This window comes from Lissotriton helveticus, chromosome 6 (genome assembly GCF_964261635.1).
Source record: "Lissotriton helveticus chromosome 6, aLisHel1.1, whole genome shotgun sequence".
Classification (NCBI taxonomy): Eukaryota; Metazoa; Chordata; class Amphibia; order Caudata; family Salamandridae; genus Lissotriton; species Lissotriton helveticus.
Window position 1 is genome coordinate 1,121,507,773 of NC_136067.1, and position 13,018 is coordinate 1,121,520,790.

The window sequence follows — 13,018 nt, forward strand, 5'->3', positions numbered from 1 at the left end:
TTTTTGTCAACTTGCCATTGATAAGGATATTGGCCGTTGGATATCCATACAGTTTTTGCATAGCCCTTACAAAATCATGACTAAAACCCAGAGTATACAGCACCCCTTATAGGAACCTCCAGCTAACTCGATCAAATGCATTAGCAGCATCTATTGTTATTAATGCCAACGGAATTGATCATGCAACTGCCAAGTCTATTGTTCCAATCAGGGACAATGTGAGGTCCTGTTTTTGTTGCCTTGGAACAAAACCTTTCTGGTCCATATGAATTAGTTGGGGGGCGACCATGGCCAGGCGGCATGCCAAAATTCCTTTGTATATCTTACGGTCAGTATTGAGTAAAGAAATTGGACTATAAGAATCCGCTCTCTTTGGATGTTTTGAAGGTTTTAAAATCAGAGTTATTATAGCCTCACTCCAAGACTTTGGGGTGGTACCTTCCTCTCTAGAGGCTGCATTGAAGAGAGCCTTCATCTCTGGCACAATTTCACCTAATAACAATTTATATACTTCTACTGGTATGGAGTCTGGGCCTGCAGCCTTGACATTTTTCATACGTTTAAGCTGCTCAATAATTTCCCTTTCGGTAATCGGGGCATCCAATTTATTCCTACCATCATCTGTAAGGGCTAGCAGGCCTAAGTTTCTCAACCAACTTAATAATACTTGCTCGTCTGGTCGCCCGGCTTCCAAATAAAGTTCAGAAAAGAGGGAAATAAAAATCTCCTGTATTTCCTCTACTTTATTGGTAGTCGTTCCCCCCTGATTAGTTGACAGCTCATTATAGTAATTTTCTAGTTCTCTCGGCTTTAGATTTCCAAGCAAGAAGGGTACCTGCTTTTTCCCCATACTCAAATTGTTGCATACAGGCATTGTCCCATCTAGCCCTACACTTCAGGTCTAATGCAATCCTATAGTTTATCCTGGCCACCTCAAGGTTCTTCAGAATCTCTTCTTTTGACTGTATATCGTCTGTATCTTGCTGTGCTCTTCCTTCTAACTTTCCATCTCCTCCTCCAATCTTTTCAATTCTGCCCTTTCTATCTTATTCTTATAGGAAGCCGCACTTTGTAACTCCCACCTCAGGAACGCTATAAAAGCGTCCCATGTGACACCTGTCGGGATCGATTGGCTATTAATCTGGAAAAATTCAAGGGTAGCTTCTTTCAAGCAAGCAGAGACATCTGAATCCGACAATATGGACCTTTTAAGTGTCCATCTTGGATTATTCGGTTTCTTAAGTCCCTTAATGTAATGCTCACCATTGCATGGTCGGAAATATGTCCTGGGAGTATACATACTTCTTTGAGACTCCCTGCCAATTCCCTATCCACAAATATTTAATCCAGTCGGGAAAAATGTTGGTATTTCTTACTGTGGAAGGAGTATGCTCTTTTGCCTGCCTTTAGATGCCTCCAAGAGTCAACCAGGCCAAATTCGACTAGAATATGTTTTAGGGCTTGTCTTGTCCTTATCCCCTGAGGGGTAACTCCCTTCCGACTCGTAGACCTATCCAGTACTGGATCTAATAGCGTGTTAAAATCTCCCTCTATTATTGCTAGAACTGCAGCTTCTGCTGCCAAGAGTTGTAGATCTGTTATGTACTGAGGATCGTCGATATTGGGACCATAAAATCCTATACGGACAATTTCATAATCTGAGCCTCTAAGAGTGGCCATCACCCATCTGCCAGAACTATCAGTTTTGGAAGTGATCAGCTCAACTCCTACGCCTTTCCTTATTTTTATTGCCACTCCTTTAGAATATTTCATCTGATCGGAGGCAACAAAACTCCCTATCAAATTTTGTTTACTATAGAGTGCTCTACTCTCTATCGCCATTAGGTGGGTTTCTTGGATAATACTTATATATGCATGTGACTCTTCTAGGTACCTCAGTACCAGGCCTTGTCGACATTTTGTTCTTAAACCATTGACATTCCATGTCGTTATTAATATGTTTTCAATTTTCCCTGACATCGACATTTGTTTAATCAAGTACTTTAAAAATATTATTCGATTGTCACTAGTGTGAACAGTAATTTATAGAGCAATTTCTCACAACCTTTACTTATCTCTCAGTTTTTATTAATATATGCTATAGAAATACTAAAGCAAAATGAACTTATGAAAATCAGGGGTAATGTCACTCAGATAGAAAGGAACAAGAGTGAGATGACTAGCAAGGGCTTTTTTGTAATTGTGCAAGAGAGAGTGGGACTAACTGAGGTTTGAACAGACACCAAACTGACAGTTCTTCAAGGTGCTTGCACAAAATGCATTTGAGTTTATTCTTTTCCTATATCTGCCTCTGATGAGGAAAGTTCAATCACTCTAAGGTTTTTACTCTTTTTATAACATGAGTCAAATAGATCTTGCCACCATTACCAACAACATTACCTTAGCACCATGATTATCACCGCCAAATTACTGCCACCATTACCATAATAATTTCTACCATTGCTTCTACTAACTCCACCATTATTACTCCCGCCATCATTACCACCACTGTCATCACTGCTGTTACCACCACCAGTAACATGGTCACTATCATCAGGACCACTATCACCAACAATACCTTCATCCCCACCATAACATAACATGACATAGCCTAACGTAGAGTAACGTACCATAACATGCACATTTGTAATGCACATATGGTCCTCTTAGGGCATCTTGCTGCTGATTAACAGATGTTGGCATCCCAACTCAATGGTAATCATGGTGCCATTACCATTATCACCACTGAATCTTCACCACCATTACAACCATTAGCACCTCCACCGTTGCCAGAACCACTATAACTGTCATAATCACTACCTCCAGCATTATCATCACTACCACAATACCCACCATTATCACTACTACTACTTTTGCTAACATCACTCTAACCACCAAATCTACAAAATAACACTCCACTATCACAATCTTATCATTACTAATATCACCATATTAATCACCACAATCAAAGCTACACCATTCTAACTATAACCACTGTTGCCACAGCACTTTTACCACTAACACCACTACTAGCATTTGCACCTGTGCTACCAGAACCACCATATCGTAACTACTACCACCAATATCTTTACTACCACCATTGTCTTTGCACAGTGCTTGTTTTGCGTATGGAGTGACAAGCAGAGATGCCATGTCCTAAACATTGAGATATTTGGTCTGACGGTTAAAAAGTTATCTTTAGACCAGAAGTCTAATCTTGGCTTTGCCACTTTGCCTATTGCACACCCTTGTGTTGACAATTATACTTACCTGCAGGTTAGTTTACTTAGTTTTCAAAATGGCGAATACAATCAACACTTCAGCAAATACCAACGCACCTGTAAATCCCTGAGCGTTGTTTCATGCATCTGAGCATCACCCTCTAGGTGAGACAGACACTCCAGTTTTTCTACTTGTTGTTGCAGCCATTCCTCAAACTCCTTCAGCCCTCGTTGATACTCTTCATGTAGGTTGACTAATTTCTCTGCCTTGGCAACTGCTTCCTGTTTGTAAAAATATTGACGCAATGGTTTTTCAGATGCAGAGAGAAACATTCAGATGTAGAGAGAAACATTCATTTAGGCATTTCATTTAAATGATTTTTTATATCCCTTTGAAGCACTGCAATGACATAAACCAAAAGAACTCAAATTATGTGCAGTATCTTTAGGAATGCGAAACTATGTTCAGAGATGTAGAGCCCCTCTCAGTGCAAAAAGTGCTACAAGGCAATAATTAATGTGCAGAAAGACATTAAGAAATTTAGATCAGCAGTAATTAACCGGTTAACATCTTGCAGCTTTGATACTCAGTTGACACATATGGGAACAAAGAGAGCTAATAAAGTATTTATCATCTCTATATAGAACAATTGTCTTTACAATTAGAACCTGCTGTTTTGGATATATCCATGTGTTAGGTCTTAGTGCTAAAGAGAAATCAAAACCTTAGGCAATCACCCCATTCTGGTGGTGATTTCCAAAATGCAACCCTTTTTTAAGTACAACTATCAGCTGGATAATCGCTGGGCAGGTTAAGGCTGACGAAGAGCATAGAGTCAGCCATAATGGCATTGCTGGATGATCTAAGACTAGAACTCAAGCAAGTTAATGCCATCTCCCTTGTTTGATTAGATTTATTCACCGCTTTTATCACAAAGGAACATCAGATATTAGTGGTAGGATTGCAGGGAACATTTGTGATCTAGTGCTGTTCCTTTCTTTCATTTCAGCAATCTTAACAATAACGTACACAATATAGATATCCTGTCCCACTGCAGTGTGGCATTTAGTAGGGACCAGAATTGTCACCACTGTTCTTTAATGTCTACACGTACCCATGATACCTGATTTAATCCTTTGGACTCATGACTTATAGTTATGCCAACAATATGTAAATAAAGTTTAATGTCTTTGCCTTAAATTAGAATGGTTGTGAACAATGAACAGTTTAATGCTTTAGAACAAGCCTCACCTGAATGCAAACAAAAACCTATCATGTAGTAGTAGGTAAGCAAAAACACACTTGTGGTGCATCCTTCTGAACATAGATCTCATACTTGTCAATATCTGGTACAAGAAGACTAGAATCTGAGAGTGATAATATTAAGAACTCTTTCTTCGAGTTCATATTTCTAGCAACATGAAAGCATGCAGATTTCCACCTTTCACCCCAGGAGTAACTGTTTCACTATCTGGCTCACTGTAAAGGGGTGAGAGCAATTGTGGCATATTGTGTTGTCCAGTATAGATTTCTTAAATGCAGTTTGTTTGGGTCTGCAAAACTATCATCTGATATGTCTCCAAAGACTACCAAACTCAGCAGCCCATCTTTTGATGGGTTCAAAATACAAAGGCCCTCTGACACCTGTGCTGACATCCGTCAGCTGGTTACCAGTCCTGAAAAGGTTTCAGTTTAAGATACTCTATATGGTGCAATAATTATTCTGTTAGTGCTGTCAGGTATTATAGCAATGAAACAGAATATATGGCCTGCCTTTCTGCTTTGTCAATGTGTCAATTAGCCAAATAGGGTAGGCTGTACTCTGTAAGTGATCGTCATGAAATCTTCTTAAGTGCGCCCCATCTGGTTCCCCTGGGGTAATTGCGCACAACGAAATCCTTCTTTCGGGATAGGCTCTGAGACCGGAACAATGTTGGGACTACAGGTCCCATGAGCCTTAGCGATCCAAAGCTTGCGTGATGGAAACGCCTTCAAAACCAAAGAAGGTTGTGGCTCTGAGGACGAATGCTGTTGGTTCTCTACGGTTAGGTAAGGGTGCGCTGCACTGCTCACCAAGTAGCCTTGTCTGTCATTGGAGAAGTGGGGATTATTCTCCTGCTAGCTGCATTACGTGACAGTCTCGTTCCGTGCGCAAGAGCTGTTTACCCTAGCTATATCCCTGTCTTGTGCACAGAGATTATTAGCGGATTCATTTGTTCCTACCATAGGCGAGCCATTGCTGTTCGGCTCATGCAGTGGGATCTTTTTCTTTGACATTGGTAGGAAAATAAACCCCACAAGTGTTGTACCACGGCCCAGTGGTTTAAAATGTCGACTTTTTGATCTGAGCTCTTGTTCTTGGGTATAAAGAGACTTAACGGAAGTAATTGCGATACACATGAATACTGGATATTATGTCCATACATTTGCTGTTTTCTTTGGCTCTAATTAACAGGGGTGAATTCCAGAGCGGTAAGGGACTACACTCGACCCCTGTGAAACCTTATGGAGTCTATAAAGGGTATGTTAGAGTGAAGGTTTGATAACCGATATGTTTAGACATGATGTCTAGTCTGTGATGTTGTACCTATTGTGTTGTTTGAAATTTGAGAGGGAGTGGTTCATATATATATATATATATATATATATATATATATATATATATATATATACAGCGCTCGACAACTCCAGGTAAATCTCCAGGAATAAAGAGACAGCACTCGGGAGGCTCCGTGTCACGTAGTTTATTAACTGCAGGCTAAACCACAGACGCGTTTCGGCGATTTGCCTTCTTCAGTGTGTGTATCCACACGCACAAACCGGTACATATATAACAATATAACAATAGCATTTGACAACATGCAAGGGTTACACCTCTTAATTGGCATCGACAGAGGACTGGAAACCTCACTGCAAACGCCAGATCCATTTTGTAGTGGTTAAATATTTACTTCCACTTAACACAATGCACATAGTGGTATCATGAGCAAATTGAACCTACAGATAGGTAAGCGCGTTATGGTAGGAGGTATACAAATTAATCGCATGTGCTTCAGTTGCACTACTAAATAATGCCGTGGATCGGCAACAGTCCCCTGGGAATATATGGAGCCAATAAGTGATGTGTCCCCTTCTTGCACTAAAGATACTATATCATCATTAATAGACAGGCTATGTTATCCCATATGGCCTGATAAAAGTATCCAGGAAAAATAAGCAAAAGGAGAAGAAGAGGAGAAGGTGAGAAGAAAACGGAAAGAAAAAATATGAAGTATAAATCATGTTTTAAATCTAGACTTCCCGTTCTCTTAGGATTCAAAGAGCCCTTTGAACCTATAGTACATCATAGTGGATGATATTATAATTCATAGATTGACATACAGGTGCGAAATTAATACATGGTTAATGTATATATAATCCAAAATTCATCCATGATTTCAAATTAACCATCATTCATGGCACCAGGAAAAACGGTGAATGTTTACAGATTGTGCAGTAATCCACAGGATTCAACAGTTAGAGATTTGCTATATACAGTGAAATTTTCAGACAGCACTTACATCACTTGCCTAAATGGAATATCATTTCCTCACCGCTATTTAACCCTCGGGGCCATTTTGTTGAGAGGTCTATTATGTAGCGTGATTCTAGCCTGCGTAGCCTTCGCAGGTGGTCCCCTCCCCTAATAAACTTTTTTATGGTGTCAAGGCCAAAATACTGCAGCTGATTACGGTCTCTATTGTGTTTTTCGGCAAAGTGCCGAGCGACTGGATAAGTTGGATCAGCTTTATCGATCGCTCTTAGATGTTCCAGGATCCGTAATTTGAGCATGTTGATGGTACTGCCTATATAGCGGAGGCCACACGGGCAGATCAAACAATAAACCGCTAGGGGTGTGCTGCATGTAATAAACTGCTTAATTGCCAGTTTCTTACCGGTGTCAGGTACCTCAATAGAGAGCACCCTTCTGCTTCCAGCGCATGCCTTGCATTTGCCGCATGGATAGAAACCACTCATGGTTCTTAAGGTATTACTTTTTGGTAGTGGTTTCTCCAGGTGACTAGCCACCAAATGGTCCCTAAGGGATCTGGCTCTATTGAAGGTTATAAGCGGGTGGATCGGCAAGTCGTCTTTGAGTGTGTTGTCGGTTTTAAGAATATGCCAGTTTTTTCGGAGCATAGCTCTTAGATCATCAGCTCCAGTTGAAAAGGGAGTTATTAATCTGAACTTTCCTTTACTAACCGGAGCTGTCTTGGGGTCATTTCTTTTAGTTGGTTTTGTTGTCAGCAGAGAGTCTCTGGGGATTGCCCTTACTCTTTTCAAGGTGTTACTCAGAAGGGTTTCGCCATACCCCCTAGCCTGGAACCTACATATACACTCCCTTGCTGCCACCTCAAAATCCTCCAGTCTCGAGCAGTTCCTCCTGAGACGGAGTAACTCTCCATATGGGATGCTCTTGACCAGTTGCGGAGGGTGGCTACTGCTGGCAAATAGTGTGGAATTACCAGCAGTAGTTTTTCTATGTAGGGCTGTATGAATCTGTGCATTATCTGAGAATACTCTTAGATCAAGATAGTCCGCGGTTACCGGACTTACTGTCCCAGAAAAATGCAGATTGCAGTCATTCTCATTTAGTAGGTTAATGTAGGCATGTGCTGTATTGGGTGGGCCACGCCAGAAGATAAACAGATCGTCGATGTATCTGAACCAACCCTCGATCTTTCCCTCCAAACCATCCGCCATGCAGCTCCTGGGCACCTGCTCCTCCCACCAGCCGACGAAAAGGTTTGCATAGCTGGGAGCAAAGCAGGTACCCATCGCTGTTCCAGATACCTGCCTGAACAGCTGTTCCTCAAATAAAAAAATGTTGTTATATAAACAAAATTCAATAAATTCGAGGATCATAGTGTTGTGTTTGGTAAATCTTAGTTGTCTTAGGTTCAGGAAGTGCTGGATGGCCTCTAGGCCCTGCTGATGGTTAATGACCGTATTCAGGCTTGTGATGTCCAATACAATCAATTGGCAGTCATTGTCCCAGTTCACATGTCGAATTTTATTCAGAAAGTCCTTAGTATCTTGGACGTATGAGGGTAAAGTAAGTACCAAGGGAAATAAGAATTTATCGATGAAGCGGGACATGTTTTCAGTAAGACTGCCAATGTATGATACGATCGGACGACCCGGTGGACGTACATTGTCTTTATGAAGTTTAGGCAGATGGTAGAATGTTGGTGTTAATGGTTGGCTATTCCGGAGAAAGAGAAATTCGTCTTTACTCAGCATGTGACAGTCATGCCATTTCCCTATAAGTTTATCATAGTTCCGGACACTCTCTTGGTATACCTCATTCGTACACTTGGCATAAAAGTTGATATCTGACAGCTGACGTAGTGCCTCATGTCTGTAATACTCTCTGGTTAATAGCACCACATTCCCCCCTTTGTCCGAAGGCTTAATGATAATATTCTCATCTTTCATCAGGTTATGTAGAACATGTTTTTGTTGCTCTGTGATGTTCGATTTCACTGGATGATACGCTTTCCTGTACTGCAAGAGTTCTTGGGACATAGCTTCAGCGAAAGCGTCAATTGCATCCCAAGGCATCTGTGGGATAAATATTGAAGGAGGTTTATATCCGCTCTCTTCCCGATCTTGTTCGATTCCCAGGGCCTCTGCCCTCTGTTCTCTACTGAGGGATTCAGATGGAATATTTGTGGAGTTACCCTCCCGTAATTCCTCAAATGTCTCTAGAGCTTCAATTTCTCTGCCCGTTAGGGCATCTGTTGCTGTTAATCTGATGCCTTGTTCTCCGCATTCTTTTAAATGTGGTCGTAATTTGAAATATTTATGCAATTTGAGCTTTCTAGTGAATCTAAAAAGATCAATGCGGGTCTGGGTGTATTCAAGTGGTGCGCTGGGACAGAAAGTGAGTCCGAGGCTGAGTAGATTGTTTTCGCAGTCCGTTAAAGTTCTGTCTGTTAGATTGACCACCGTCAAGTTCTGGCTTATGTTGTCTTCACCAAAATTCACTTTTTGTTGCTGCGAGTTCGGTTTCCCCAATTGTTTGGCTTCGCTCTGCCTCTGCCTCTGCCCCTTCCTCCGCCGCTGGCCGCCGCCTGATCTCCGAGTCCGCCTTGATTTTTTGCTGTTTGTTGTTGTTGGGCTGTGTCCGGTGGTTTCGTTTTGCCGCCGCGTAGCCAGGCCCTCTTGATGACATCGAATTCCGGATGAAAAGGAGTTTTTTCACTGCCATGGTTGGTCTCTGGCCGTGTTTTTTGGCGTTGTTTGGCTGATGCTCTTGTATCCTGGTGTTCATCTCCAGATTCGCTTTCAGTCACATCAGACTCTGATGTTGGAATTTCAGACGTTGGTACATTGCCAGACTGAAGTGCTATACGTGAGGCGTTGTATTTTTTTGCATAAGTCAGTATGCGACCTTGTAAGTAATCATCCTCATCCCTTTCGTACTTTTCTTGTTTCCTTGTACGAATTTTCTGTTCGTATTTTGTGAGACGAGTTTTCATCTGTGTTTTAAGCTGGAGCACCAGCTCTTTGTCTGATTCTTTTTCCAGTTCCTCTTCCAGCGTTTTTATTTCCTCCAGTGCTTTTTCACGGTCACTCCAGGCATACTGGATTAGTATCTTTAATGTTCCTTCCGTATAGTTTGCTGTATGTAATTCCCAGTCCGTTAGCAACTGTGGATCTGGGTTCTCATACGATGGCACAGTATGGACTCTCAGGCCACGCGGTACTCTTTTTACCTCCACGTAGCTGGTGAGGCTGGTAGCTTCCCACCATTTACGTGTCTCGCGTTCTTGCAGTCTTTCAAGTTTCAGCATCATCTCTTGTAGTTTTAAATTCTGTGGATTAGCTGATTGCACACTTTCACTAGTTCTCACTCTTCTATCACGATGCTTAAATATATCTTGTGCCGCTGTGCGGCGTACAGTCTCTGAAAACATGATGCCGGTTTCAACTGCGCCTTTAACAAGATGTGAACCAGGCGCATTAGGTAACGGGTAAAGCCTGTAATGTTCCCGTGACAGGGAGACACTCCCAGATATATATATACAGGAAATCCGTTTTCCATATATATATATATATATATAGATATATAGATATATAGATATATATTACGCTCAAAAAACTTCTCCGTATATGGAAAGAAGAGAGCAGCACTCCGGGGAGTTACTAAACAGCGTGCAGTTTATTTAGCACAAACAGACAAACGTTTCGGCAAAAAGCCTTCGTCGGTGTCACAACCCATAATCCAAAACACACCTTAAATAAAATCATGTGATAATTCATGAACATCAACAAGGGACTCAACCCTCAGGAGTACCATGAGCGCCATCTCAGAATGGTTTTCTAAGAATCAAAAACCATACAGATATAAACCATGAATTGGTTAAATCAAATAGGCAGAGGGCAAAATTCAATAATACATTCCAATGATTGTACAAAAGATACAGCCGTGGATCGGCAGGGGTCCCTTGAGTGAAGAAAATAAACAAAATTCATGACCACATACAATAAAGTGCTGGAAATTATACACAGATATGTGCAAAGAGGAAATGGCCTACTTCATATCAGCAATCAAGACGAATATTATTAGGTGCTATAATTCCACCGTAAATAAATAGTAAAAGGAAAAGGTAATAGATCCTGCAACACAGCAGAACAAACAGCCGGACGTCCGTCCACCACAAACTATATACAAATGATCACAACTGTACAAAAGAGAATGGTCATATTCATGAGATCCATCCAATCAAAAACCTGATTAATGTAGAGAGTGATCAAGATCAGAATATATACACAAACATACAGATACTAGCACAATGTAAGAGGAGTGAGATTCCGATGCGAGACAAAAGGTATATATATATATATATATCCGCACACTTCTCCAACACGAAGAAAGAGGCCACACCAGGGAAAGGCTTGGCGGGGGGTTTAATCTCGAGCACATCACAACATGGCGAATGCATTTCGGCTATTACTGCCTTCTTCAGCGTCAGGGTTATTAGTAAGATCGCAGCCCAACTACCTGCTTTAAATATCCTGTTGAGTCCTGATGGATAGACATCTGCTCCGCCCCTCTAGGTCCCAAACGCTGACGCCTCCTGTGTGTTGCCTGATACACGGCAACTACAGTTCCCAGACTGCCTCATTCCGTGTCGTGAGGCGTTGCGGTGGCGGAGCGGTCTGTCCGAATCCAACCCCCAAGTTCCTCTGTGCGCCAAACCAAGCTCTCTCCTCCAGTCCCTGACTGCAGAACCCCCCAAGTCTCCGGAAAGCAATCGGCGGTGGTAAAGCAGGGAATCCGCTTCTCCAACGTGCAGTCAATGACTACCACCCCGCCCCACATTTTCCCGAACCTGGAGGTGGGCCAAGGATATCCAGGTGAGTGGAAACAAACAAAACCGCCGAAGCAGGTACCAGTAATCCAAGGCCAACTTGACGCTGCAGTGGCCCCCAGGGGTTGCACTGGAAAACCACGCAACAATGTCCGCACACTTCTCCAACACGAAGAAAGAGGCCACACCAGGGAAAGGCTTGGAGGGAGCTTTAATCTCGAGCACATCACAACATGGCGAATGCATTTCGGCTATTACTGCCTTCTTCAGCGCCAGGGTTAGTAGTAAGATCGCAGCCCAACTACCTGCTTTAAATATCCTGCTGCGTCCTGATGGATAGACATCTGCTCCGCCCCTCTAGGTCCCAAATGTTGACGCCTCCTGTGTGTTGCCTGATACACGGCAACTAGAGTTCCCAGAATGCCTCATTCCGTGTCGTGAGGCGTTGCGGTGGCGGAGCGGTCTGTCTGAATCCAACCCCCAAGTTCCCCTGTGCGCCAAACCAAGCTCTCTCCTCCAGTCCCTGACTGCAGCACCCCCCAAGTCTCCGGAAAGCAATCAGCGGTGGTAAAGCAGGGAATCCGCTTCTCCAATGTGCAGTCAATGACTACCACCCCGCCCCAAATTTTTCCGAATCTGGAAGTGGGCCAAGGATATCCAGGTGAGTGGAAACAAACAAAACCGCCGAAGCAGGTACCAGTAATCCAAGGCCAACTTGACGCTGCAGGGGCCCCCACGCGTGGCTCTGGAAAACCACGCAACAATGTCCGCACACTTCTCCAACACGAAGAAAGAGGCCACACCAGGGAAAGGCTTGGAGGGAGCTTTAATCTCGAGCACATCACAACATGGCAAATGCATTTCGGCTATTACTGCCTTCTTCAGCGCCAGGGTTAGTAGTAAGATCGCAGCCCAACTACCTGCTTTAAATATCCTGCTGTGTCCTGATGGATAGACATCTGCTCCGCCCCTCTAGGTCCCAAACGCTGACGCCTCCTGTGTGTTGCCTGATACACGGCAACTACAGTTCCCAGAATGCCTCATTCCGTGTCGTGAGGCGTTGCGGTGGCGGAGCGGTCTGTCTTAATCCAACCACCAAGTTCCTCTTTGCGCCAAACCAAGCTCTCTCCTCCAGTCCCTGACTGCAGCACCCCCCAAGTCTCTGGAAAGAAATTGGCGGTGGTAAAGCAGGGAATCCACTTCTCCAACGTGCAGTCAATGACTACCACCCCGCCCCACATTTTTCCGAACCTGGAGGTGGGCCAAGGATATCCAGGTGAGTGGAAACAAACAAAACCGCCGAAGCAGGTACCAGTAATCCAAGGCCAACTTGACGCTGCAGTGGCCCCCACGCGTGGCACTGGAAAATATATATATATATATATATATACACATACATATATGGAAAACGGATTTCCTGTGTTTTCTCCTCCGAT

The 13,018-nt window shown here is 43.0% G+C and overlaps 1 protein-coding gene across 1 annotated transcript in view; it reads right to left on the bottom strand.

Annotated features, from left to right (window-relative positions):
• Nucleotides 1-13,018, bottom strand: part of SYNE1 (spectrin repeat containing nuclear envelope protein 1) — a 2,361,447-nt gene that overhangs the window by 1,162,266 nt on the left and 1,186,163 nt on the right. Inside the window, exon 64 of the mRNA XM_078648775.1 lies at nucleotides 3,339-3,503. Coding sequence (XP_078504901.1) covers nucleotides 3,339-3,503 — 165 coding nt within the window. The remainder of the gene's footprint in view (nucleotides 1-3,338; nucleotides 3,504-13,018) is intronic.